Source organism: Peromyscus eremicus, chromosome 2 (assembly GCF_949786415.1).
Source record: "Peromyscus eremicus chromosome 2, PerEre_H2_v1, whole genome shotgun sequence".
NCBI lineage: Eukaryota > Metazoa > Chordata > Mammalia > Rodentia > Cricetidae > Peromyscus > Peromyscus eremicus.
The window spans coordinates 131,927,201-131,951,983 of record NC_081417.1 but is presented as its reverse complement, the minus strand read 5'-3'; the positions used below and the strand labels follow the sequence as shown (position 1 = coordinate 131,951,983).

The window sequence follows — 24,783 nt, the reverse complement described above, 5'->3', positions numbered from 1 at the left end:
CAGAAAGAGAGAAAGCAAGACCTGGGAGCAGACGGAAGCTCTTTCATGCATATGTGTTTCTCCCTCTATGCTAATCCCTAGGAGAAGACATTCCAGGACCAGATCATGACCCAAAATGACATCCTCCTCCTGGAAAAGAGGAAGCTTCTAGAACAAGTCACAAATCAAGAAGAACTGATCTGCAGCAATAAATCCACAATCTCTGCAATCCAGAGCAAGTAGGTGCATAGGTGATTCTGAGAACTGGGGGGCACGCGGGGGGGGGGGGGCGGGGGGCGGCGTCTGGCCAGTCCTGTAAGTCTGTCTGTTCTGCTGTCTTCTGCTTCCAATAGTTGATGCAAGCGCCAGCCACTGTGGCATTAAAGAGGGTGTCACGGGGGGGGGGGGCAAAAGTTTGTATAACAGTGGTAAAGCACATGAGGCCCTGTGTTTGATCCCTGCACAGAAGGGATCAAAGGGAAGGGAGAGAGGGAGGGAAGGAAGGAGGGAGAGAGGGAGGGAGGGAAGGAGGGAGAGAGAAAGGGAGGGAGAGAGGAAGACATTTCCAGCTGTGTCTCTGATTTATGCCATGTTTAGGGTGTTCTTACTGGATAAAGGAAACCAGCAGTTGCAGGAAAACTGCGTCCGGCTCATGCAGCACATCAGTCTCTTAGAACGCATTATAAGGAGCATCCAGACTCGCAGAAAGGAAGTAAGACGTGCACTTCGTACTGGGTCCTAACTCTAAGGTTTGGCTCGCTGGTTCGCCCTGCCCTCTCTTGGCTTCATCGTCTTAGAACCACAGCCTGCTCCTGGCTGCACAGTGAGCTGTGACAGGCTCCTCGGGGGCACGTGGGGGCAGCAATCCTGTGGCTGTTCTTGGTGAACCCTGCTCGTCACTGGGTCAACTTTGATAACACTTTTTCCTGTGTGGTCCCGAAGCCATCTGTGTATGCCTCTGAACGTCATTCTTAACATGCTACATTGTCATTTCCTTTCTTCTTCTCTAGACCAATGACTCAGCAGCCAGGTCCTAGAGGGCAAGAACTGTGTAGCTCACACGTGACCACATCTGAGGACAGGCACAGCTCAGACATGACTGTATCTGTGGACAGACAGAGCTCCTACTTGACCATATCTGCAGACAGACGTTCTAGAATGCTTTGAGAACGAATGGATGCAAACTGTTTCCCCACATAAGCCTCCCTCTGAACAACCCTGTTTGCAGTGTATTATTCTAGCCCTGTTTGGAAAGAAAGAACAGCGAATCTGAGACTCGGAAAGGTCAAGAGAAACTAGTTTCATTCGCTAATGAGTCAAGACTAAGGAGAGCAACTGAGTCTAAGAAAAGCATGCTCCAAATTCAAACACACAAAGAGCCAAAAAGAATTGCAGAGAATAGTATAGGCTCAGTCGAGACCCAGAGTGCGGCTGGTGAAGCCCGAGGGACTTCAGCAAGCAGAATGAGGTGCTGGATCCAGGGTAGAGGCTGCTTTCTCCCTTCCCTGGTGTGCATCACCTGCAAGGCGTCCCTTTGGAGGATGCCTCTCCACAGATCTGGTCACTGGGCTCTGTTGCTATAAAATCTGTGTCGTGTTTATTCTCACAAAGGTGATTATTTCTAAGCTACACAGGTGTTTGTTTTCTAGCTGTCATCCAAAGTAGAACTCACGTGACCTGGTCGCCAACAGTTTCTCTATTTGCTTAAGTGAGTTTTTTCTCAGATTTCTACATATTCATTCATTTATCGGCTGTTAACTCCAGCAGTTGGGCTGGGTCCTGGAATACAGAGCGTCTGTGTTTTCATGTGTCTTCATTCCAGTACAGAAAGGCACACACACGCACGCACGCACGCACACGCATGTGCAAATAAATATGGTAGGTTTACAAGTCAGAGTTAGAAGACGACATGGAGGCTGGGCATGGTGGCTCACACCTGTAATGCCAGCACAGAGGAGCCTGAAGCAGGAGGGTTAGGAGTTCAAGACTAGCTTTTGCTACTTAAGAATTTCAAGGCTGGCCTGGAGTACAAAAGACTCTGTCTCAATCAAAACAACAACAACAACATACACACATTCAACAACAACAACAAAACATGTTCTGGCTGGCATACTCAAGTTAACAAAAACACTTAACCAGAAATGGAACCACAGAAGCTAAAAGGCAAGGTTAGCACATTTAGAGATTTTCCCAGAACTATGGACTTCGATGGACTAGGTCTTTGTTTTCGTTTTGGCAGGTGGTGCTGTCTGTGTGCTGAGTTCTATGACCTGAATGGTATTTCCATCACGGAGTCAGTTGTGCCAAGGTCTGGGGGACTACTAAGGTCTGGGTCCCTGTTAACAACCCCAGCAGAGAATCAGCAACAGGCCAAAGTCCGTCTTGGTGAACCAATGAGTTTGTTAGGGTTACTTACAGGAGTATGGGTGAGGGTCACTCACAGGAACAGAAATGACCCAAAGACAGCTGAATCACCAAAGCCTACCCCAGCATGGGTGACAGCTCATGAAAGTTGGAAACCTAGGGCACCCTGAACAACCTGCCGGCAGCTCAGCGAGTTGGAGAGTCCTTTCCAGGCCGCTCAGCTGGTCTGATTGTGTCTCTTAGCAGTCTTTATAGTGTATCAACTTGGAGCTTGAGGGGCCTAGTGAATCTAGTCAGTTTCAGGGATTCCCTGAAGCTTTTGAGTTAAGTCCTAAATTTAAAGCTCTTTGTTGTGAGATGGCATGTTTCTCCTCCCTTTAGAACATCCTGAATCTTAAGGAGCATCCCTCTAAGACGGAATGTTTTAGCTCTTGCTAAAATATATATATATATATGCTTATCATTCCTGCCAGGATTGCTGGGAATTTCTTCCATGTATTACTTAGTCTATATAAAGGTTAAGCTGTGGTCCAGTTCAGGGGAACCGGTAAACCCCTGTAAAATTTGGTCTGTGTTCATCTCTGTTTTTTTTTTTTTAAAGATTTATTTATTAATCTTTAAAAGAGGCACCAGAAGAGGGCACCAGATCTCATTACAGATGGTTGTGAGCCACCATGTGGTTGCTGGGAATTGAACTCAGGACCTCTGGAAGAGCAGTCAGTGCTCTTAACCTCTGAGCCATCTCTCCAGCCCTCATCTCTGTTTTTATTTTGTCACTATCATTATTGTCCTTATTGGCTCTATTGGTTTGGGGAAGGGTTGTGACAAGAGTGCCCTACGCTGGCTGAACTGGAACAGTCTATAGCCCAGGTTAACCTCAAACTCACATTGATCCTCCTGCCTCAGCCTCTTGAGTGCTGAGATTACAGGCACGAGCCACCATGGCCAGCTTTGATCTTTTTTTCTGGAAAAGAACATTTTATTTCACAAAAAAAGATGATAAAGGCCATGTGTGACAGACACAACTAACATGGTCTCGGGTGAAAGCTGAGAGCTCTCATTCTAAGAGCAGGAGCAAGATGAGACATTTTTGCTCTAACCACTTCTGTTCGGTGCAGCGCTGGAAGTCCTTGATGGGGCAACTTGGCAAAGACACAAGGTTTCCAAACAGGAAAGGAAGAAGTGAAACTCTCACTGTTGGCTGGCAATATGGTCTTACACACAGAAATCACAACTGCTCCACTCTCCCTCTAAAGCTCTATTAGAACAAGAGAAGAATACAGTTAAGTTGCGGGATCACACAAAAATCAAGTATTTCAGTCTACTAACAATGACTTATATGAGAAAGAAATCAAGAAATAAGCCAGTGAGATCCTCAGTGGGTAAAGGTGCTTGCTGCCAAGCCTGACAACTGAGTTCCATCCCTAGAATGTACATGGTGGAAGGGGGGAACCAGTTCCCACAAGATATTTTCTGACCTCTGCACACCGAGACAGACAAACAGATAAATGTAATGGGAAAAAAAAGAAGTCAGGAAAGAGATTAGTGGTAGAAGGCTTGTCTGGAATACTCAGGGCCCTGGTTCAATCTCTACCACTGCCTCTCAAAAAAAAAGTTTAGGCTGGGGATAGAGTTCAGTTGTTAGAATGCACATAGCTCTGGGTTTGCTCCGTGGCAGCAGAGTGTGTGTGTGTGTGTGTGTGTGTGTGTGTGTGTGTGTGTGTGTGGAGAGAGAGAGAGAGAGAGAGAGAGAGAGAGAGAGAGGTTGAGAGGGAGATAGGAGATGAGGAAGCAGAGAGAGAAGAAAGAGAAGGGAGAGGAGAGCAGGAAAGAGGAGAAGAGGAGAGGAAGGGGAGAGATGCAAGAACTGTGGGAGGCATTGGTGGGGGAGGGTAAGCAACTATTCCTTGTATACCCGTGTATACTTATATTGCTTGTAGGATCATATTGCCAGCGGTTTATCCTTATAAAGATTGAATAGGGCCAAGCGGTGGTGGCACATGCCTTTAACTCCAGCACTTGGGAGGCAGAGGCAGGTGGAGCTCAGTGAGTTCGAGGCCAGCCTGGTCTACAAAGGTAGTTCCAGGACAGCCAGGACTGTTACACAGAGAAACCCTGTCTCAAAAAAACCAAAAAATAAAAAAAATAAAAATAAAAATAATAAAATAAACAGGGCTGGAGCAATTGTTCAGTGGTTAAGAGTAATTGTTGTTGTTGCAGGGTTACCTGAGTTTACTTCCCAGCACCCACATCAGGGGGCTGATAGCCACCTGTAGCTCCAACTCCAGGGGATCTAACACATATACCTACATACATCCACACATACTCACACACACAGAACAAACACGATCAATATTTTAAAGCTATAATATTTTTTTCTTTTAGGAAACAATGATCAGTGACAATGCTGCTTTTGAAATACTCAGGAAAATGCTTCCTTTGCAGAGCGCCAGGTGAGTTAGATACATCTGGACAGTCAGTATCTGCACACCCGAGGCAGCTCCTTGCTGGTTCTGAGAAAACACAGCTTTGGGGGCTTTCCTGCATTTAGCTTTTGAATCTGCTCCCAGTCCCTGCCCTCCTCACCCCTCCTTCCAGTCCTACAGAATACCGATTTCAGGCAGGGGGCACTCCATGAGCTCCAGACTTACAGAACACCATTTCAGGCAGGGGGCACTCCATGAGCTCCAGACTTACAGAACACCATTTCAGGGGTCACTCCATGAGCATGGGCTGCTGGCAGCCTTTAGTTTGCTGTTTTCTTTGATCCTGACAGCTGTTAGATGCTGGGATCCTATCAGTGCCACAGACCTGTAGCCCTAAACTTCTGCCAGAAAGTTCTGTGTATGTTTCTGTCCTAACACAGGACCTTTCTCAGTTTCTCAGGAACAGGTTTGGTACTGTCAGCTGAGAATCTCCAGGAGACTGAGCTACATAAATCAGAAGGGACAACAGCGGTCGTCAAGTCCCCCGAACCTCTTTCATGTTCACAGAATTCAGAAAGTGGATACATAAATGTGACTTCTCTGAAAGAGACATACAGCCTACAGGGGGACCAAAAGCCAGGTCTATGACATCACTGGTGTCTAAAACAATCCTAACTGAACCTCCTAACTCAGAGCATGGATATAAAAGGTGCACATTGACCTGGAAAAGTCTCACAGAACCCCCGGGACAGCAGCAAGGGGTCTTCAAAATTGCTGATCGAACAGTCATTAAAAACTTTCTAAAAACAGAGTTATTGTTTGTTTGATATACCCATTAATACTGATTTTTTTCTTTTTACTTCGTGTGCATTGATGGTTTGTCTGCATGTGTCTGAATACCCTGTGCATGAAGGGCCAGAAGCAGGTATTGGTTCTCCTGAGTTGCTGAGAACTGTGAGCTGTCATGTGGGTGCTGGGAATCGAACCCCAGCCCTCCGGAAGAACAAGTGTTCCTAACTGCTGTAACACCTCTCCACCCCTAAGAAAATAATTTTAAAAAAAAAACTTGTATAATACTCCACCAGACAAGATTAATGTCTAGTAACCACAAAAAAATGTTCTCAGCATTGGTCATGGTGGGAAAGGGATTAGCAGATAGTGAATAAACTCACCGTTTAGACCGTGCAAAAGAAAAGTTTACTTAGTACTTTGCAAGGGGCAGTGGAGTGGACAGTAAGAAGAGTACACTTGTAACTTAACCATTCTTGTCAAAACACATTTCATTTCGGAGTTAATCTCTTATTCAAATATGGTTTTGTTTGGGGACTTATGAGACAATATCTCATGCAGCCCAGCTGAGCCTCAAATTTGATGGGCCAGAAGATGACCCCAAACTCCTGATCTTCCTACCTCCACCTCCAAAATACTGGGGTTGCAAGCATGCTCCACCACACCCTGCTAATATACATGTATTTTTATTTTAAATTTTTATTAGATCTTTGAGAACTTCATCCAGTGTGTTTGGAGTATAACCATCCTCTCCCACAACTCCTCCCAGACCCGCCTCCCTGCCCTACACAGCCAACTTAAAGCTCATCCACACCAGTTTGCGCTGCTCACATGTTCACATGTGTGGCCTTCCAATGAAGCATGAACGATTTAGCAGTTGCTACACCATTAATGAAAACTGATTCTCCCTCTCCCGGCAGCTATCAATTGCCAATAGCCCCTTGAAATAAGTATCATTTTTAAACATTATTTTTGTTTTATGTGCATTGGTGTTTTCCTGCATGTCTGTGTGAGAGTTCCAGATCCCCTGGGACTGGAGTCACACACAGTTGTGAGCTGCCATGTGGGTGCTGGGAGTTGAACCCGGGCCGTCCAGAAGAGCAATGAGTGCTCTTAACTGCTGAGCCATCTCTCCAGCCTGAAATAAGTATTTTTTAAGTAGCCATTATCATATTACACATTCACTTTAATACTGTTTTGTGTGTGTGGATGTCCATGTAGAGGATTCAACACCAAATACCTTCCTTGATCTCTGCGGTTTTTAGGATTAATATTTCTGTGTGTAAGTGCACCTGTGTGTGTCTATGCACACATGTGCAAGCACTGAGGCCAGAAGAGGACATCAAGTGTCTTCCTCTATTATTTACTACCTATTACTTTGAGGCAGAGGCTCTCTCTGAACTTGGGGTTCACATTTTCTCAGCTAGGTTGGAAGCCAGTAAGCCAGGGAACATCCTGCCTTCACCCTCCTTGGAGCTGAGATTACAGGTATGTGCAGGATATCCAGTTTGTCACATGAGCGCTGGGATGCTCTGGTCCTCCTGAACCCATCTGTTGAGCGCAAGTTCCAAAAGGATATTGCAAACCATGTATGTAATCCCAGCATTTGGGAGGCTGAGGTAGGAAGACAGTGAGTTCAAAGCCAGCCCGTGCTACACAGCAAGACTGCCTAAAACTAAAAAAATAAATAAATAAAAATAAATAAGATGAAAAAAATACTTCAGAAAAGACATAACCTGTATCAAGGCCCTAAAGGATGTAGCAATCTATTGTCCTCCACAATAGAGGTAGAAACGGTAATTGTTAAGAGTGGTACGAGATGAAGCTAGGTAGTGGGGGGCGTGGGGGGAGGCGCTCTACTTCCCGGTCTTAGCTACGAGTGATGGCAAATCCGTGGCATTTAGGGTTTCGTATATACTAAGCTGATTTACTTTAAATGTGCAAAGCCCCACACGATTTACAAGCACAAAGCTATTTAAAATTGCAACTCTGTGGGAAATGAGCTGGAAGCTTGTGGCAGAAACGAAATTACATTTCCAGCATCCTGAACGCGCCAGCCTATGTACCAGACCATTTTAAAATATGGAGGGTGACCCAGAGGGTCCTCCTCTCGTGGATGCCCCGTCAGGGGACTGCGGCAGGGGACACCAAGTGTGACGGCTCAGCAGATGCTGTCTGCGGGAAATTCATTTGTATTGCACTAGTACAGTCATGCGAGCGGGGAGCCCGCCGCCTTTGGCAAGGATGCCTGCTCTTCCTCGCTCCTGCACACTCTTCCCTCTTCCAGCCTCCCCTAAGAACCGACCGGCTTCAGAGTTCCCCCGCAGCCCGCGCCGCACTTCCGGGGGCGGGGCCCAACCACCGTCGGTTTCCGCTGCGCCTGAGCTTTGGATGAATTCCGCAGGGCCGGTCACCGGAAGCTGAGCTTCTACCTCCGGGTCAGAGCCATGGCGGTGGCAAATTCAAGTCCCGTTAACCCAGTGGTCTTCTTTGATGTCAGCATTGGCGGCCAGGTGAGGTGCGGGCGGCCCAGCGGCCCTGCGCGGGCGGGCAGGACTCGGGTGAGGGAGGCAGCCGGGGGAGCCCTTCTAGCCCTCCCGAGACAGGAGGGCTGGACCAGGGCGGCGGAGGTGGGAGCTTCCGAGCTGCTTGGGCTGAGGTCCTGGCCTCAGCCTTGCGTCTCCCGTCACTTGCAGGAAGTTGGTCGCATGAAGATCGAGCTGTTTGCAGACGTGGTGCCTAAGACGGCAGAGAACTTTAGGTAAGGAGAAGCGCCAACTGAACCAGAGTAGCTGAGCCCGAAGCCGGCCTTTGCAACGTCTGCCTCTGTCCATCCGTTCACTGCCTTGGAGCTCTGTGTTCTGGGTATTGCACTGGCCGAATAGCTACCGGGTTTGACCATTCCCATGCCAATTTATGTTACTAGTCTACATGCCTGCATGCCCTGACATCCGGCCGACCAGTTAGTGGACTTGCTGGCCCCTTTGTTGTACCCTCCTCTCCTGAGATTAGAGATGCTCCAAGCAGTGATGGCGTGGTGACTGAATCGTTCACTCTTTCTTTCCTTTTAGGCAATTCTGCACTGGAGAGTTCAGGTCAGTCTCAGATGTGTCTGATCTCTCCTCATACTCCTGAAGGGTGTCCCAGGAGTTTGGTGAGGATATTGGGGAACCATGGGCAAGTCTTGAGTGATGGAAAATGATATTCAGAGGGTATCTCCTTCGTTGATGTGTCCTTTAGCTCACTTCTGTCCAAATCTTTATGAGAGTCCTTTTAGCCTCCAGTGTGTCCTAAACGGGAAGACCCCTGATTATTTGTCATCACTCCAAGTCCCTTTCTTTTTGGTTACAGAAAAGATGGTGTTCCTATAGGATACAAAGGAAGCACCTTCCATAGGTAAGGCTTTTGGCAAATGGAAATGCAGTCGTTGCTTGGTATCTGTACAGGTTATCCTGAACACCTGAGTGCAAAACCTATGGAGGATTAAGTTTGCTTTTTAAAGGCTCATGTTCAGGGCTGAGGATGTAGCTTGACAGAGAATTTGCCCAGCATGCATGAGGCCCTGGGTTCAATACTCAGCACCATGTAGCCTGTACACAACTCTGTGCACCTAAAGTCATTTCTAGACTCTTGGTAATACCAGATTGTAGAAATGATGGCAGGGAATACACTCTGGGTCGCTTTGGTTACAGGTGCATTTCCAGATGCTTCTATACCCAGCTTTTATGTGGGACCTGGGGATCTGAACTCAGGTCCTCATGCTTCATAGCAAGGACTTTACCCACTGAGCCATCTCCCTGGCTCCAGGTTATGATTTTAGTAGAGGCTTTTGTAGTAATTAGTGTGATCAGGCAGCAATCTGTAGGAACCTGACCTTCATGAACTCCTGGCTTTCTGTATTCACCTGTTTTTGTTAGTGTTTGATAGAAGTTGCTCCACTTTAATCCTGAAATTTTTCATGTCGCCCATAGCAGGGGCTTTAGAGCTGTGGTCTTTAAGCCATCCCAGCATTCTTGTGAACATGTGTTATCCCCATTCTTTAAGGAAGGAAACTGAGGCTAAGAAAGGCTAAGGACTGTGCCTGGGTTTAATAGCTTACATTGCCCTGTGTGTGTAGTAGTCCATTTCACATATATTTGCTTTGTTCTTTTCCCCCAAATTTACATTAAGCCCTCGACATGTTTTTTGCTTTGGCAAATCTGTTGTTATTTCTTCCTGCCAGGTTTCAGCCCCTTTCTGTGGTTCCGGTGCTAACTCTTACACCTTAGATCAACCCAAAGATGCCCCTGACATTTAAAAAAAAAAAAAAAAAAATTATGGTTCATAATTCCTCGGCTTGCTCACTCCAGGGGTGAAGACTCATTCTCTAAGCCACAATGATAAACATTGTACTTCAGGAAAAATGCTAACCTACCATGTTGGTGACTAAACCACGGAATCCTTCCCTCAGGATCTTTTTTTTTTTTTTTTTTAACTGTTTCAGGGTCATAAAGGATTTCATGATTCAGGGTGGAGATTTTGTTAATGTAAGTACTGCTTTTTTTCTTTGCTATTCTTCCTATAGGGCCCCAGTTTTGAGATTTAAGAATAATAGCTAAGTTAAGTGGAAAGAGCATGGACATGGGGATGTACTGTAGCACTACTGGCTACCACTGACTGTGCCCTTAGAACACTTTTCTATACTAAACTGAATCATTAACTTCCATTGTCCAAAATGAGCTTTTTGTAACCAGAAATTGGACTTTACTAGTCTACCTAAAGGTGATCTGAGACAACCCACATTCACTGTTCATAGGACACTTTAAAATTAGCTGCAATTTTTCCCCCAAAAGGAAGTGAGCTGACTGCTTACACCCCCATTTTCCCTCCCACTTCTGGTGTCTCTGTCAGAAACTCTGTTTGCTTCTGCGGGTCTTCCTTTCTTGTTTTCCTTTGGAAAGCTGAGGTTTTGACTGCAAGCCGTTTAGTGGCAAGGGATCAGACCAGGATGGGCAGGTGGTTTGAAGGCTGTTTGCTCTGCTTGCTGAGGTACCCAGGTATCCGTCCTTCACTGCTGACTATGGCTCTTTTGTGACCGTGCTGTTTGTGTCCCCATCCCAGCTTTAGAGTGTGCCCAGTAAGCTAGGATTTTTCTCTTAACCCACTTTCCCTTAGCCTCCCACTTCTGTGCATGCTGCTGCTTTACTGTTAAAATTGCTTAGTTGGGTATGTTGCAGCTCCTTGTGTCTAAGAGACAGTCTTTCTCGATTCCTGTGAGTTTTTAAAGCTCTTACTCCCCCTACGTAGGGTTCCAATGGCTGAATCCTGCTGTCACTTGTGCTGCGGTTCCATTGTGTGATTCTATAGAAATGGGAAATCGGGGAGACTGAAGAGTGGCTCAGCAGTTAAGAGTACCTCACTGGTCTTCCAGAGGACTGGAGTTCCTGGCTCATAACTGTCTGCAACTCCATTTCCAGAGTATCTGACACTTCTGGCCTCTGTGGGCACCTAAACTTATATGCATGTACCTATACCCCCCCACACACACAGCAAACACATAATTAAAAATAATACAAATAAATCATTTTTTATGATTTTTGCTGGGTGGTGGCGATGGTGGTGGCGGTGGCGGCGGCGGCGGCGGTGGTGGTGATGGCACACGCCTTTGATCCCAGCACTTTGGAGGTAGAGGCAGGTGGATCTCTGTGAGTTTGAGGCCAGCCTGGTCTACAGAGTGAGTTCCAGGACAGCCAGGACTGTTACACAGAGAAACCCTATCTCAAAAAATCAAAAAAATCGAACAAACAAAAAAGACTGGGAAATTTGGGGGTCAGAGAGATGGCTCAGAGATTAAGAGCACTGGTGGCTCTTCCAGAGGACCCAGGCTTGATTCCCAGCACCTATGTGTTCGCTCATAGCCATCTGTAACTCCAGCTCCATGAATCTGAAAAACAATAAGAAAGGGTACATGGGAGGGTTTAGAGAGAGGAAAGGGAAGGGGAAATGTGATTATAATCTCAAATTAAAAGAAATACTTTTTTAAATAATAATAATAAATCTTTTTTTTTTTTTTTTTTTTTTTTTTTGGTTTTTTCGAGACAGGGTTTCTCTGTGTAGCTTTGCGCCTTTCCTGGAACTCACTTGGTAGTCCAGGCTGGCCTCGAACTCACAGAGATCCGCCTGGCTCTGCCTCCCAAGTGCTGGGATTAAAGGCGTGCGCCACCACCGCCCGGCAATAAATCTTAAAGAGGAAAAAAAAAAAGCTAGGGTGCAACAGTGTTTCTTCCCCCCACCCATCCAGTGTCTGTGAGCTCGAGTAGGCACACAGGTGTGCAAGCTTGTGTGTGTAACGGTTTGCAAGCCTGTGGAAGTGGTGTGGAACCCAGAGGAAGATATCGGGTGTTCTCTATCAGGCACTTACTGCCTTGAGGCAAGGTCTCAGTAGGTCAGTTGCTGCTTGGTTCAGCCAGGGTAGCTGGCTGGCTAGCGCTCAGTATCTGCCTGTCTCTACCTCTTAATGCTGGAGTAGAGGCATGTACAGCCATGCCTGGCTTTTCTTTTTTCCTTCCTTCCTTCCTTTCTTTTTTAGATGTGTGTGCTAAGGATTTGAACTCAGGTCCTCTGGATAGCAAGCCATCCTCCCCAGCCCTGTCAGTATTCTTCCTCTGGTTTCCAGGGTGCCCAGCACTCAGACCACTAACATATCTCTTCTCTACTCAGGGAGATGGTACTGGAGTCGCTAGCATTTACCGCGGTCCATTTGCAGATGAAAATTTTAAACTTAGACACTCAGCTCCAGGCCTGCTTTCCATGGTAAGTGAAGTTCAGTTAAGATTTGGGGTTAGAGGAATAGCAGGTTCCTAGTGCCTTGTTGAGGCGCAGCTCTGTCTCTTGGAATCAGAGCCAGTCTTCCTTGCTTCAGTCAGGCCTCACCTGCCCCTGCCCCCTCCCCCTTCCTTAGTCTGGTTTGATGTTGTTGGGCGGGGTCTAACAACTCTAAAGAGGGGAACTGAGCTCGCCTTGTGTTGCTGCCTTTATTTGCACCGAGATGTGTGCTTGGGCTCTTAGCCTCTGTCCAGTGGGCTGCCGCCTGCTTGTTGCCCTGATGCTGCCATTCACTCACTGCGGCAGCTGCATGCCGGCCACTCACCTGCTTCTCTCCCTCCCCATGCTCATCATTCCTGTACCCACATCCTGGTGGCTGTCCCCCGTTTCTGATCCCTGCTCAGACTCCCTGGTGCCTCTGCTCATTGCTTGCCCACTTCACCTTGCTCACCCTCACTGCTCCTTCCCCCTGCTCCCCTCTTTTCTCCCTCACTTCCCACTCGTACGAGCATCCCCCCCATCAGTGCCCCAGTCCTCACCTCCATGGGCCCAGTGTTTACGTGTGCATTCTCTATCCTGCTTGCCTTCTTCACTCATCTTCTCAGGCATTCATGAAAGATTTGTTCACAGCTGCTCCATTTCAGGCACAAACACGATCCCTGCCATTGTTACATGTAACGTCTAACAACAAACGCACATGCAGGTGACCAGCCCAGGACAGGATGCTCTGTGCCGTCAGTGTAGTACATCAGTGAGGACACCCTGGTGTACCTAAAAGGACCCTAATGGACTAGAGAAATGAGGGTGGTTGCTGCTAGGAATGAGAGAAGCCTTCCTAGAGGGGAGATCTGCGTCCTACCGCAGTTCTGTACACCGTGCCCTAGGAAGAAAGCATTTGAGGTCTCGCAGACAGGCTCTGCACAAATCCAAACCACGCAGAAGCACAGTGGCTTAGTCAGGGACAGGGCAGGTCATGTTTGCTTTGCTTGATTCTGTTCTGCTTTTGTAGTGCTGGAGATGAAACCCAGGGGCTTGTGCTTGCTTAGCTCTATCCTAGCCCTGTACAATTTTTTATTTATTCTTTTTGTTTGGTTTGCTTTGTTTTGAGACAGGAGCTGACCGTGTAACTCTGACTGGCCTGGAATTTGCTATGTAGACCAGGCTGGCTTCAAACTCAAATAGATCTACCTGCCTCTATGTCTTGAGTGCTAAAATTAAAGGTGTGTGCCACCACACCCAGCTTATTTATTCTTATGAGTGTATGTATGGGTATGATGTGTAGGTTTACATCCCCACAGTGTGTGGGTGCATGTAGATCAGAGGACAACTTTTGGAAGTCAGTTCTCTGCTCCCTCCTTTATGTGGTCTCCAGGGGTTAAACTCAGGTTGCCAGACTTGCAGGGCAATCGCTTTACCCACTGAGCCCTTTGGCCGGCCCCTCAGCACACTTTTTACTTTTTATTTTGAGGCCCGATCCCATTTCACTGCTTAAGATGACCTTGAAGTCTTTCTGTATCCCAGGGAGCCCCTGAGCTTGCAATCCTCCTGCCTCAGCCTCCAAAGTAGCTGGGCTTACAGGCCTGCACCACCACAGCCATCTGTAGCATCCTTCTCCTTGTGAGTTCTTCAAAGGCAGGGACAGAGCTCTCAACCTCAAGGCCCTCGTGCCTACCACAGAAAGATGCAGAGCGGTGGCAGAAGAGTCCAGAAAGACAGCCGAAAGTTATCGGCACTTAGAGCACCTGCCCTGTTTTAATTCAGAACATCCCTTTGAGATAATGAACAAACGGAGGCACAGGCAGGTTGTTAGCAGTGAACCAAGGTCACACAGCCACTGATGGAGTTCTGGGATTCAAGGTGCATCATCTGCTGCAGGGCTCTTCCTTGAACATAGCTACACCACCAGGAAAAATCAAGTGTCCATGGGAACAGAGGATCCCTGAGACAGAAATGCTGTACGACTGTTACTGTGTCTGTTTGCTAGCAAATGATTACGTAAGAACAGCAGGGTAGAGAGGAGAGGAGTGTGGGCCCTGGGATTGTGCCCCATTCCAGAGCAGAGTCTGCTCTAGCTGGCTTGTTGGGGCAGGAGGGGGTCCTTACTTTCATATGTGAGGTGTTCAGGGAATCCATGTGCAAGCATGGTTTTTCTTTTGCAGCATGATCTCACTGTATAGCCCTGACTCACGTGGAAGCTCCGTAGATGAAGCTGGCTTCAGCTTGCCTCTATCCTCCTGCTTCTGTCTCCTGACTGGTTAGATTCCTAGCGTGTGTGAGGTCCTGAGTTCAGTTCCCAGTGCAGTTAACGAAAGGAAGGACAAAGGGATTTCCAAAGGGTAGTGTACAACCCAGATCAGAGGCGACTGCAGGCGCCGGCTTTGATGTTCGCCCGTACTTCCGCGTGAACACTGACTGGCCATTTCGGATCCATCAAGCATCTGATTACAGCTGGTGGCCCACTCAGTGTGAGTTCTGCTCTTGTCTTGCTAATAGTGTTCTATAAAGCCTCCCTCCCCGCCCCCAGGGTGCCGTTGAACTTGTGGTTCTCCTCCCTCAGCCTCACCGTTCTGGGATCACAGGCACGGACTTCTGTGTCCAGCTTTGTGTTTCTTTGAGTAACAGCACTTTCACTTTTCCGCTTTCTAGCTCTCTTTTCCCCAACAATCTTCCTGTAATTACAGACACCGTTGTACGGCAGCGCTGGGGGAGCTCATCTTAGTTTGTTGGTGTATCAAAGTCCAGATTTAGCAAAAGGCACTTATGATTTTAGCCTGTTCTTTTATAGTACATTATTGAATACCTGGGTGTAAAAATTATTTTGGAACTGGGCTTCAGTTGAAACATATACTTATGACCTCTGTTCTTGGGGGGCTGAGGCGGAAGGAGCTTGAGTTGAGGGCAGTTCTGTCTCCGGACCGGGATATAGTCACTGGTAGTGTTTGCCTAGTGTGAGGCTTCAGTACCACAAAACAAGGAAGACAAGGCTGTGTGGTAGCTCACTCTTGTAGTTCTGAAACTCAGGAGGCTGACCTCTACAAGTCGGATGCCAGCCCGGGCTACCGAAATGAGACCCTATTTTGGGCGGAGAGGGAGGGGCAGACAAAATGAGACTGCCTCTGAGAAGACGATTTCGAGGGAGGAAAGGGAAAATATGTGGCTACAGTTTCAGATTCTCAGCTAGGCTGGGCTGGGGTTCAGAATGACCCTAGTAAGTGAGTGCGTCTATACTCCCAGCACTTGGGAGACTGTGTCTATACTCCCAGCACTTGGGAGACTGTGTCTATACTCCCCACACTTGGGAGACTGTGTCTATACTCCCAGCACTTGGGAGACTGTGTCTATACTCCCAGCACTTGGGAGACTGTGTCTATACTCCCCACACTTGGGAGACTGTGTCTATACTCCTGCACTTGGGAGACTGTGTCTATACTCCCAGCACTTGGGAGACTGTGTCTATACTCCCAGCACTTGGGAGACTGTGTCTATACTCCCAGCACTTGGGAGACTGTGTCTATACTCCTGCACTTGGGAGACTGTGTCTATACTCCCAGCACTTGGGAGACTGTGTCTATACTCCCAGCACTTGGGAGACTGTGTCTATACTCCCAGCACTTGGGAGACTGTGTCTATACTCCCAGCACTTGGGAGACTGTGTCTATACTCCCCACACTTGGGAGACTGTGTCTATACTCCCCACACTTGGGAGACTGTGTCTATACTCCCAGCACTTGGGAGACTGTGTCTATACTCCCAGCACTTGGGAGACTGTGTCTATACTCCCAGCACTTGGGAGACTGTGTCTATACTCCCAGCACTTGGGAGACTGTGTCTATACTCCCAGCACTTGGGAGACTGTGTCTATACTCCCTGCACTTGGGAGACTGTGTCTATACTCCTGCACTTGGGAGACTGTGTCTATACTCCTGCACTTGGGAGACTGTGTCTATACTCCTGCACTTGGGAGACTGTGTCTATACTCCCCACACTTGGGAGACTGTGTCTATACTCCCAGCACTTGGGAGACTGTGTCTATACTCCCCACACTTGGGAGACTGTGTCTATACTCCCAGCACTTGGGAGACTGTGTCTATACTCCCCACACTTGGGAGACTGTGTCTATACTCCCCACACTTGGGAGACTGTGTCTATACTCCCCACACTTGGGAGACTGTGTCTATACTCCCAGCACTTGGGAGACTGTGTCTATACTCCCTGCACTTGGGAGACTGTGTCTATACTCCCAGCACTTGGGAGACTGTGTCTATACTCCCCACACTTGGGAGACTGTGTCTATACTCCTGCACTTGGGAGACTGTGTCTATACTCCCCACACTTGGGAGACTGTGTCTATACTCCCAGCACTTGGGAGACTGTGTCTATACTCCCAGCACTTGGGAGACTGTGTCTATACTCCCAGCACTTGGGAGACTGTGTCTATACTCCCAGCACTTGGGAGACTGTGTCTATACTCCCCACACTTGGGAGACTGTGTCTATACTCCCCACACTTGGGAGACTGTGTCTATACTCCCCACACTTGGGAGACTGTGTCTATACTCCCCACACTTGGGAGACTGTGTCTATACTCCCAGCACTTGGGAGACTGTGTCTATACTCCCAGCACTTGGGAGACTGTGTCTATACTCCCAGCACTTGGGAGACTGTGTCTATACTCCCAGCACTTGGGAGACTGTGTCTATACTCCCCACACTTGGGAGACTGTGTCTATACTCCCAGCACTTGGGAGACTGTGTCTATACTCCCCACACTTGGGAGACTGTGTCTATACTCCCCACACTTGGGAGACTGTGTCTATACTCCCCACACTTGGGAGACTGTGTCTATACTCCCAGCACTTGGGAGACTGTGTCTATACTCCTGCACTTGGGAGACTGTGTCTATACTCCCCACACTTGGGAGACTGTGTCTATACTCCCCACACTTGGGAGACTGTGTCTATACTCCCAGCACTTGGGAGACTGTGTCTATACTCCCAGCACTTGGGAGACTGTGTCTATACTCCCAGCACTTGGGAGACTGTGTCTATACTCCCCACACTTGGGAGACTGTGTCTATACTCCCCACACTTGGGAGACTGTGTCTATACTCCCCACACTTGGGAGACTGTGTCTATACTCCCAGCACTTGGGAGACTGTGTCTATACTCCCAGCACTTGGGAGACTGTGTCTATACTCCCAGCACTTGGGAGACTGTGTCTATACTCCCCACACTTGGGAGACTGTGTCTATACTCCCCACACTTGGGAGACTGTGTCTATACTCCCCACACTTGGGAGACTGTGTCTATACTCCCAGCACTTGGGAGACTGTGTCTATACTCCTGCACTTGGGAGACTGTGTCTATACTCCCAGCACTTGGGAGACTGTGTCTATACTCCCAGCACTTGGGAGACTGTGTCTATACTCCCAGCACTTGGGAGACTGTGTCTATACTCCCCACACTTGGGAGACTGTGTCTATACTCCCAGCACTTGGGAGACTGTGTCTATACTCCCAGCACTTGGGAGACTGTGTCTATACTCCCAGCACTTGGGAGACTGTGTCTATACTCCCAGCACTTGGGAGACTGTGTCTATACTCCCTGCACTTGGGAGACTGTGTCTATACTCCCAGCACTTGGGAGACTGTGTCTATACTCCCCACACTTGGGAGACTGTGTCTATACTCCTGCACTTGGGAGACTGTGTCTATACTCCCAGCACTTGGGAGACTGTGTCTATACTCCTGCACTTGGGAGACTGTGTCTATACTCCTGCACTTGGGAGACTGTGTCTATACTCCTGCACTTGGGAGACTGTGTCTATACTCCCAGCACTTGGGAGACTGTGTCTATACTCCCAGCACTTGGGAGACTGTGTCTATACTCCCAGCACTTGGGAGACTGTGTCTATACTCCCAGCACTTGGGAGACTGTGTCTATACTCCCAGCACTTGGGAGACTGTGTCTATACTCCCTGCACTTGGGAGACTGTGTCTATACTCCCAGCACTTGGGAGACTGTGTCTATACTCCCAGCACTTGGGAGACTGTGTCTATACTCCCCGCACTTGGGAGACTGTGTCTATACTCCTGCACTTGGGAGACTGTGTCTATACTCCCAGCACTTGGGAGACTGTGTCTATACTCCTGCACTTGGGAGACTGTGTCTATACTCCCCACACTTGGGAGACTGTGTCTATACTCCTGCACTTGGGAGACTGTGTCTATACTCCTGCACTTGGGAGACTGTGTCTATACTCCCTGCACTTGGGAGACTGTGTCTATACTCCTGCACTTGGGAGACTGTGTCTATACTCCTGCACTTGGGAGACTGTGTCTATACTCCTGCACTTGGGAGACTGTGTCTATACTCCCTGCACTTGGGAGACTGTGTCTATACTCCTGCACTTGGGAGACTGTGTCTATACTCCCCACACTTGGGAGACTGTGTCTATACTCCCTGCACTTGGGAGACTGTGTCTATACTCCCCACACTTGGGAGACTGTGTCTATACTCCCCACACTTGGGAGACTGTGTCTATACTCCCCACACTTGGGAGACTGTGTCTATACTCCCTGCACTTGGGAGACTGTGTCTATACTCCCAGCACTTGGGAGACTGTGTCTATACTCCCAGCACTTGGGAGACTGTGTCTATACTCCCAGCACTTGGGAGACTGTGTCTATACTCCCAGCACTTGGGAGACTGTGTCTATACTCCCTGCACTTGGGAGACTGTGTCTATACTCCCCACACTTGGGAGACTGTGTCTATACTCCCCACACTTGGGAGACTGTGTCTATACTCCCTGCACTTGGGAGACTGTGTCTATACTCCCCACACTTGGGAGACTGTGGGAGGAGGAGCGGTCGATAAGCCCAGCCTTAGGTACATAATGAGTTCCAGGACAGTCTGGGCTACATGAGACCTTCTCTCAACCCCTTCCTACCTTCCCCAAAAAAGTAAAAAATATATTGCAAGACCACTTCAAACCCCTGATTTCCTAGGCAGTGTGTCTTTTCTTAGCTGATAACTAATTTGTAAGTATAATCCAGTTGTAACTAATGTGCACTAAATACACTAAGTCCTGTAAGGAGGAAAAGGAAGGTGTAGTCACACAGCTCAGCAAGTAAAGACAAGGGATAAAGACACCTGCCACACCTGCCTGAGTTCAGTGCCAGCCCCATGTCCAAGTGGAAGTGGAGAAGTAACTCCACAAAGCTGTTCTCTGACCTCACACATCTCACACACAGACACACACACACACACACACACACACACACACACACACACACACTTATTAAAAAATGTAAAAGAAAGAAGCAGAAGGGGGCCATTAGGGAAAAGTAAGGGAACCAGCTAGAGCATGAGAGGATGTAGGGGAAGAGAATAAGAACAATATAATAAATGTACAGATGAAAACTGAAAATGCCATAATTAAAGCCGCTACTCTGTAAGCTAACCTAAAACTTAGTTAAATCTTGTGTTTGCTTGTTTTAAATGAACCGTCATTCCCATTACAAAACTTAGGGGCTCAGCAGGTAAAGGTGCTTCCCACCAAGTCTGATGACCTGAGTTCAAGCCCCAGGACCCATGTGGTGGAAGGAGAGAGAGGCCTGACTCCTACAGAACCTGACGCTGAGGAAATTGTTCATTGATTGAAGAATTTAGATCCTCAAGGGTGGAGACTCTGTGTCCTGTTTATCCATGTGTCCTTGTCTAGGCCTGGGCAAGTACCTCATAATAGGTACTCACTTAGGTTGCAGTTAGAGCTGCAGACTTTATGGGAAATCTTGCCCTTCACCTAATACAGCTAGAGAAACTTACTACAGGTGTATTTGGTTCCTATCAGGCAAACAGTGGTCCGAGTACAAACGGCTGCCAGTTCTTTATCACATGTTCTAAGTGTGATTGGCTGGATGGGAAGCACGTGGTGTTTGGTAAGTCTTGCTCCCACCCCGTCTGTCTCGGCCCGCCACATTCTCCACACTTACTAAGTGTGTTCAGCTGCTGTAGCTGCTCTAGGCTAGGACAGACGGACATGTGGGAACGGCTAGGGCAGACGGACTTGTGGGGACGGCTAGGACAGATGGACATGTGGGGACGGCTAGGACAGACGGACGTGTGGGGACGGCTAAGGTAGTTGATGGACATGTGGGGACGGCTAGGACAGATGGACGTGTGGGGACGGCTAGGGTAGTTGATGGACATGTGGGGACGGCTAGAACTCACAGAAAAGACAAGGGCATTCCAATAACTACACATAAAGATGCCCTGAGGCAGCATGGAGGAGTGTGGCTTTGGGGTCCCTCAGACCCAAGCCTGTACCCTAGTTTCCTGCGTGTATTCCTTGTGACTTTGGGCAAGGCAGCTCACCTCACTGAACCTCAGTTTCCTTACGTTGTAAGAGGGCCTGATGAGATGCCAGCTGAGAACGGGCACTGGGAGCTGGGAGCACTGCCAGCACCAGGAAGGAAGCCTTAACTTCATGTTCTTCCTACAGGAAAAATCATTGATGGACTTTTGGTGATGAGAAAAATTGAGGTTGGTCCTGCTTGGGGATCCTCGTAGCCTTTCTGGTCAGGTACCTTCTGCCTGTTAGTGAGGAGCAGGGTAAATGGGCTGCAGTTCACTAGAGAGACTGTTCACTGTCTGCGGTTACTGGCTCCTCTGGGAGAGAGGAGAGGCCAGGCTTCCTTGGCCCCATTCATTAGCCTGTCCAGTGCATACTTGGGTTTGGCCTCTGAGCCTGATGCCCACTTGATAAAATCCACTTCCTGGCATTGCATTCTGCATCCTTCGTGACCTGTCCCCTGCCTACCCCTCCATAACCCCTCCTGCCACTGCCTCTCTGGTCCAGTGGCATCCAGCCCCTGGCTCCTCCCTAAAGAGGTTGGCCATATAGGTGTGTGCCTCCTGCGCTTCCCTGCCCCAAGTGTTGGCTCCAGTCCTTCTCTACCTGAAGAATTCCTTCTTTGGGATCTTACCTTCCCTTCCTGGCCCTGTTCAGATACCCCCTCTTCTGTGACTTCTCCATAAGTGAGGTCCCTGGTCAGTGCTCTCCTGACCCACCACATTGTTGCATTGTGGGGCTGCGGCCTCTCGTGTTACTTTTCCATCTGTCAGGACACACTCCACATCAGTCTGATCTTGGGCCCTTCCTTAGAGGATAGAAACAAGGCAGTGAGCAGGTGCCTGAGTGCATCTCATGTTCTTGTGCTTTGTTTTCTAGAATGTTCCCACAGGCCCTAACAATAAGCCCAAACTGCCAGTGGTAATCTCACAGTGTGGGGAAATGTAATCTCGACCAAGACTGAACCTGGTAAGTGATCTCTTCTCTCTGGTTAGGAAAAGGAATCATGGCTTGAGGGAGTCTTTCCACTCACAGATGTGGATTGAGTCCATTTCCTCTGCATCTGAGCCTGGAGCAGGCACTCCTCAGGGCATGTTTCCTCAGCTCTCAGGAGAGGATGTCAACCTGAGGGTCATTGTGAGGAGCAAAAGGGAGGCCACTGGGAATACTCTTTTTTCTGCTGATTCATTACAGTGTCCCCTTGAAAGGACCTGACTCCCAGGTGACTGCACTGGGACCAGCCTGGTGTGCAGTCCTGGAGTGTGGGCCTCACAGGCGCCTTTCACAGGCTTCCTTCCTCTGGATACTTGCCCCTGGCTGCTCTGCCCTGCGGCCTTCTGAAAAAGAACTGAGAGGCCCTCCCAGGAGAGAATTCAGCTCTGAGGTGAATGCTAGTCATCTGAGTGACTTCCGGGTTACACACACTAGGGAAAAATGGTCAGTCCACCTCTGCAAGAGGTCATGGTGTTTCGTTTGCCTTTACAAGTTTTTCAAACCCACAGAAAAATCTGGAAAACGGTTGACTAATCACCCACAGCCTCACAGCTCGGGTCCCCAGTGGTGGACATTTGTGGCTGTCCTCTCCTTTCTTTCCTGCCCTCGCTGCCTCTCGTTCTCATTCTAAAACTGCAGACCTCTTGACACTTCACCCTTGAGCATGTGAGCAAGGAGCCCCTAAAAATAAGACTAATTCATAAGACTAAATAAACAGAATGAGCCGGGCGGTGGTGGCACACACCTTTAATCCCAGCACTTGGGAGGCAGAGCCAGGCGGATCTCTGTTAGTTCGAGGCCAGTCTGGACTACCAAGTGAGTTCCAGGAAAGGCGCAAAGCTACACAGAGAAACCCTGTCTCAAAAAACCAAAAAAATAAAATAAAAAAATAAACAGAATGATACTCATAATACGTGGTGCATTTTCAAAATTACCAATTGTCTCCAAAGTAACTGAAATCATACAGAAGTATATTTTTTTGTAGTGCTGGGGATTGAACCAAGCTTTGTGCATTCAAGGCAAGTATACTACCACTGACCTGCCCCTCGGTGCCATTTTTATAGACACACACACACACACACACACACACACACACACACACACACACGGCTATCCTGACCAAACATGCTGGTGTACCCCTGTAGTCCCAGCTACTTGAAAGGCTGAGGCAGGAGGATCACCTGAGACCAGCCAGCACAAACCTTTCCCCAGCATCCTTGTAGTTCCTTGGGTTGTTTTGGTTTGGTTGTTTGTTTTTTTTTTAGTGCGCATGAGTGTTTTCCTGCATGTATGTTTGTACACCACTTGTATGCCTGGTGCCCACAGATGCCAGAAGACAGCATCAGATCACTGAGCTAGAGTAATAAGTAGTTTTCAGCCACCACGTGGGTGCTGGGAATTGAACCTGGGTCCTCTGCAAGAGCAGCAAATGCTCTTAACCACTGAGCCATCTCTCTAGCCCCTGGTGGTTTATTTTTAATTGCACAAGTAATACAAAACAGTTTATATGTGAAAACTTTAACACCAAAGTAATAAAGGAGAAGTTTTTCTTCCTCCCCAGAAGTCACTTCCTTGTCAGTTTGAAATGTGTTCACCTTTCTTTGTCAATCTACTTTTGGGAAGATTGTTTCTTCCCAGATGACATAATGCTATGTTGTTGCTCCTGCCCTTTTTCCCTCTTCTTTTTGATTGTTGGGTATGCGTCTGTGTATGGGTCTGTGCGTGGGAGTTCATGTGGCGCCCGAGGAGGACAGAGGACTTGGATCATAGGTAGTTAGTTGTCAGCTGCCCAGTGTGAGTGCTGAGTCTCCTGTAAGAGTAGTGAGTGCCTTAACCACTGAGCCATCTCGTCAGTCCTTTGGGGGTTTTTGTTTGTTTGCTGGTTTTTGTCTCTTCATATTTGACATCACGTCTTGAAAACTTTTCCTTTTTAGTTCATATAAAACTAACTTATGTTTAAAAAACAAAAAGCTGGGCTAGTGAAATGACTCCTTGGATAAAAGTATTTGCCATGTGGTCCTGAGTTTGAGTCCCAGATCCCACCATAGGAAAGAGCCAATTTCCACAAGTTCTCTGATTTCCACATGGGTACCATGCATGCATACCCACATACTTTTTTTTTGAGGGGGGGACCACATGGTTTCTCTGTGTAACCCTGGCTGTCCTGGAACTCACTCTGTAGACAGGCTGGCCTCGAACTGAGAGCCATCTGCCTCTGCCTTGCGAGCACTGGGAAAAAAAGGTGTGTGCCACCACCAGCTAGCTAAAAAAATGCCAGCACTTGAGAGGCAGAGACAGGTGGATCTCTGAGTGAGTTTGAGGCCAGCCTGGGCTACAGAGTTCCAGAACAGTGAGGGCAACACAGAGAAACCCTGTCTTGAAAGAGAGAGGGGGGTGGGGGGTGGGAGAGAACGTTTTAATTTAAATCTTTAAAAAAAATAAAAACCTTTTATTATATGCTATAAGACATTTCTACCGGGGCTGGAGAGATGGCTCATTAGTTAAGAGCACTTACCACTCTCACAGAGGACTCAGCACTCGTACTGGGCAGCTGACAACTGTCCATGACTCCAGTTCCAGGGTACCCGATACCCTCATACAGATATACATGCAGTCAAAACATCAATGTACATAAATAAATAAAACAAAATAAAAAGATATCTCTACCAAGGTTTACTTCCTTTCCATTGTGATTGGTAACTGTATTCAATTGCATTACTTAAGTTTGATGGTGGTTAAATGGCTCTTGTTTGTTTATTTATTTAGACACAGGGTCTCAGGTGTGGCTCTGGCTGGCCTGGAATTGAGAGATCTGTCTGCCTCTGCCTCCAGATGCTGGGCTTAAAAGAGAGTACTTGTCTGTTCTGCTCTTTTGCTTGTTGATATAGAGAGTTTGTGGCCAGAGCTGGCCTGAAATTGGATGTGAAACCAAAGATGACATTCAATCCCTGATCTGTCTCCCAAATGCTAGGATTACAGATGTGGGTCACCAGGTCACCTGTTTGTTTGTTTTCTTTCTATAAGGTCTCTGTAGCTAAGACTGGCCTCAAATCTATAATCCTCCTTCTGCCTCCCA

General features: G+C 48.0%; 2 protein-coding genes across 2 annotated transcripts in view; both read left to right on the top strand.

Annotated features, from left to right (window-relative positions):
- The window catches only part of Ccdc30 (coiled-coil domain containing 30), a 62,452-nt gene extending 56,872 nt beyond the window's left edge, over positions 1–5,580 (top strand). The window contains exons 14-17 of the mRNA XM_059255873.1: positions 82–218; positions 577–691; positions 4,729–4,796; positions 5,222–5,580. Of these exons, the coding sequence (XP_059111856.1) occupies positions 82–218; positions 577–691; positions 4,729–4,796; positions 5,222–5,417 (516 nt within the window). The 3' untranslated portion in view covers positions 5,418–5,580. The remainder of the gene's footprint in view (positions 1–81; positions 219–576; positions 692–4,728; positions 4,797–5,221) is intronic.
- Positions 5,581–7,953: 2,373 nt separating this feature from the next.
- Ppih (peptidylprolyl isomerase H) lies at positions 7,954–20,945 on the top strand. The gene is made up of 8 exons (XM_059256087.1): positions 7,954–8,071; positions 8,255–8,319; positions 8,630–8,653; positions 8,910–8,954; positions 10,042–10,084; positions 12,258–12,350; positions 20,214–20,301; positions 20,865–20,945. The coding sequence occupies exons 1-8, from the start codon at positions 8,006–8,008 to the stop codon at positions 20,930–20,932; spliced, it is 492 nt and encodes a 163-aa protein (XP_059112070.1). The 5' UTR covers positions 7,954–8,005; the 3' UTR covers positions 20,933–20,945.
- The last annotated feature ends 3,838 nt before the right edge of the window (positions 20,946–24,783 follow it).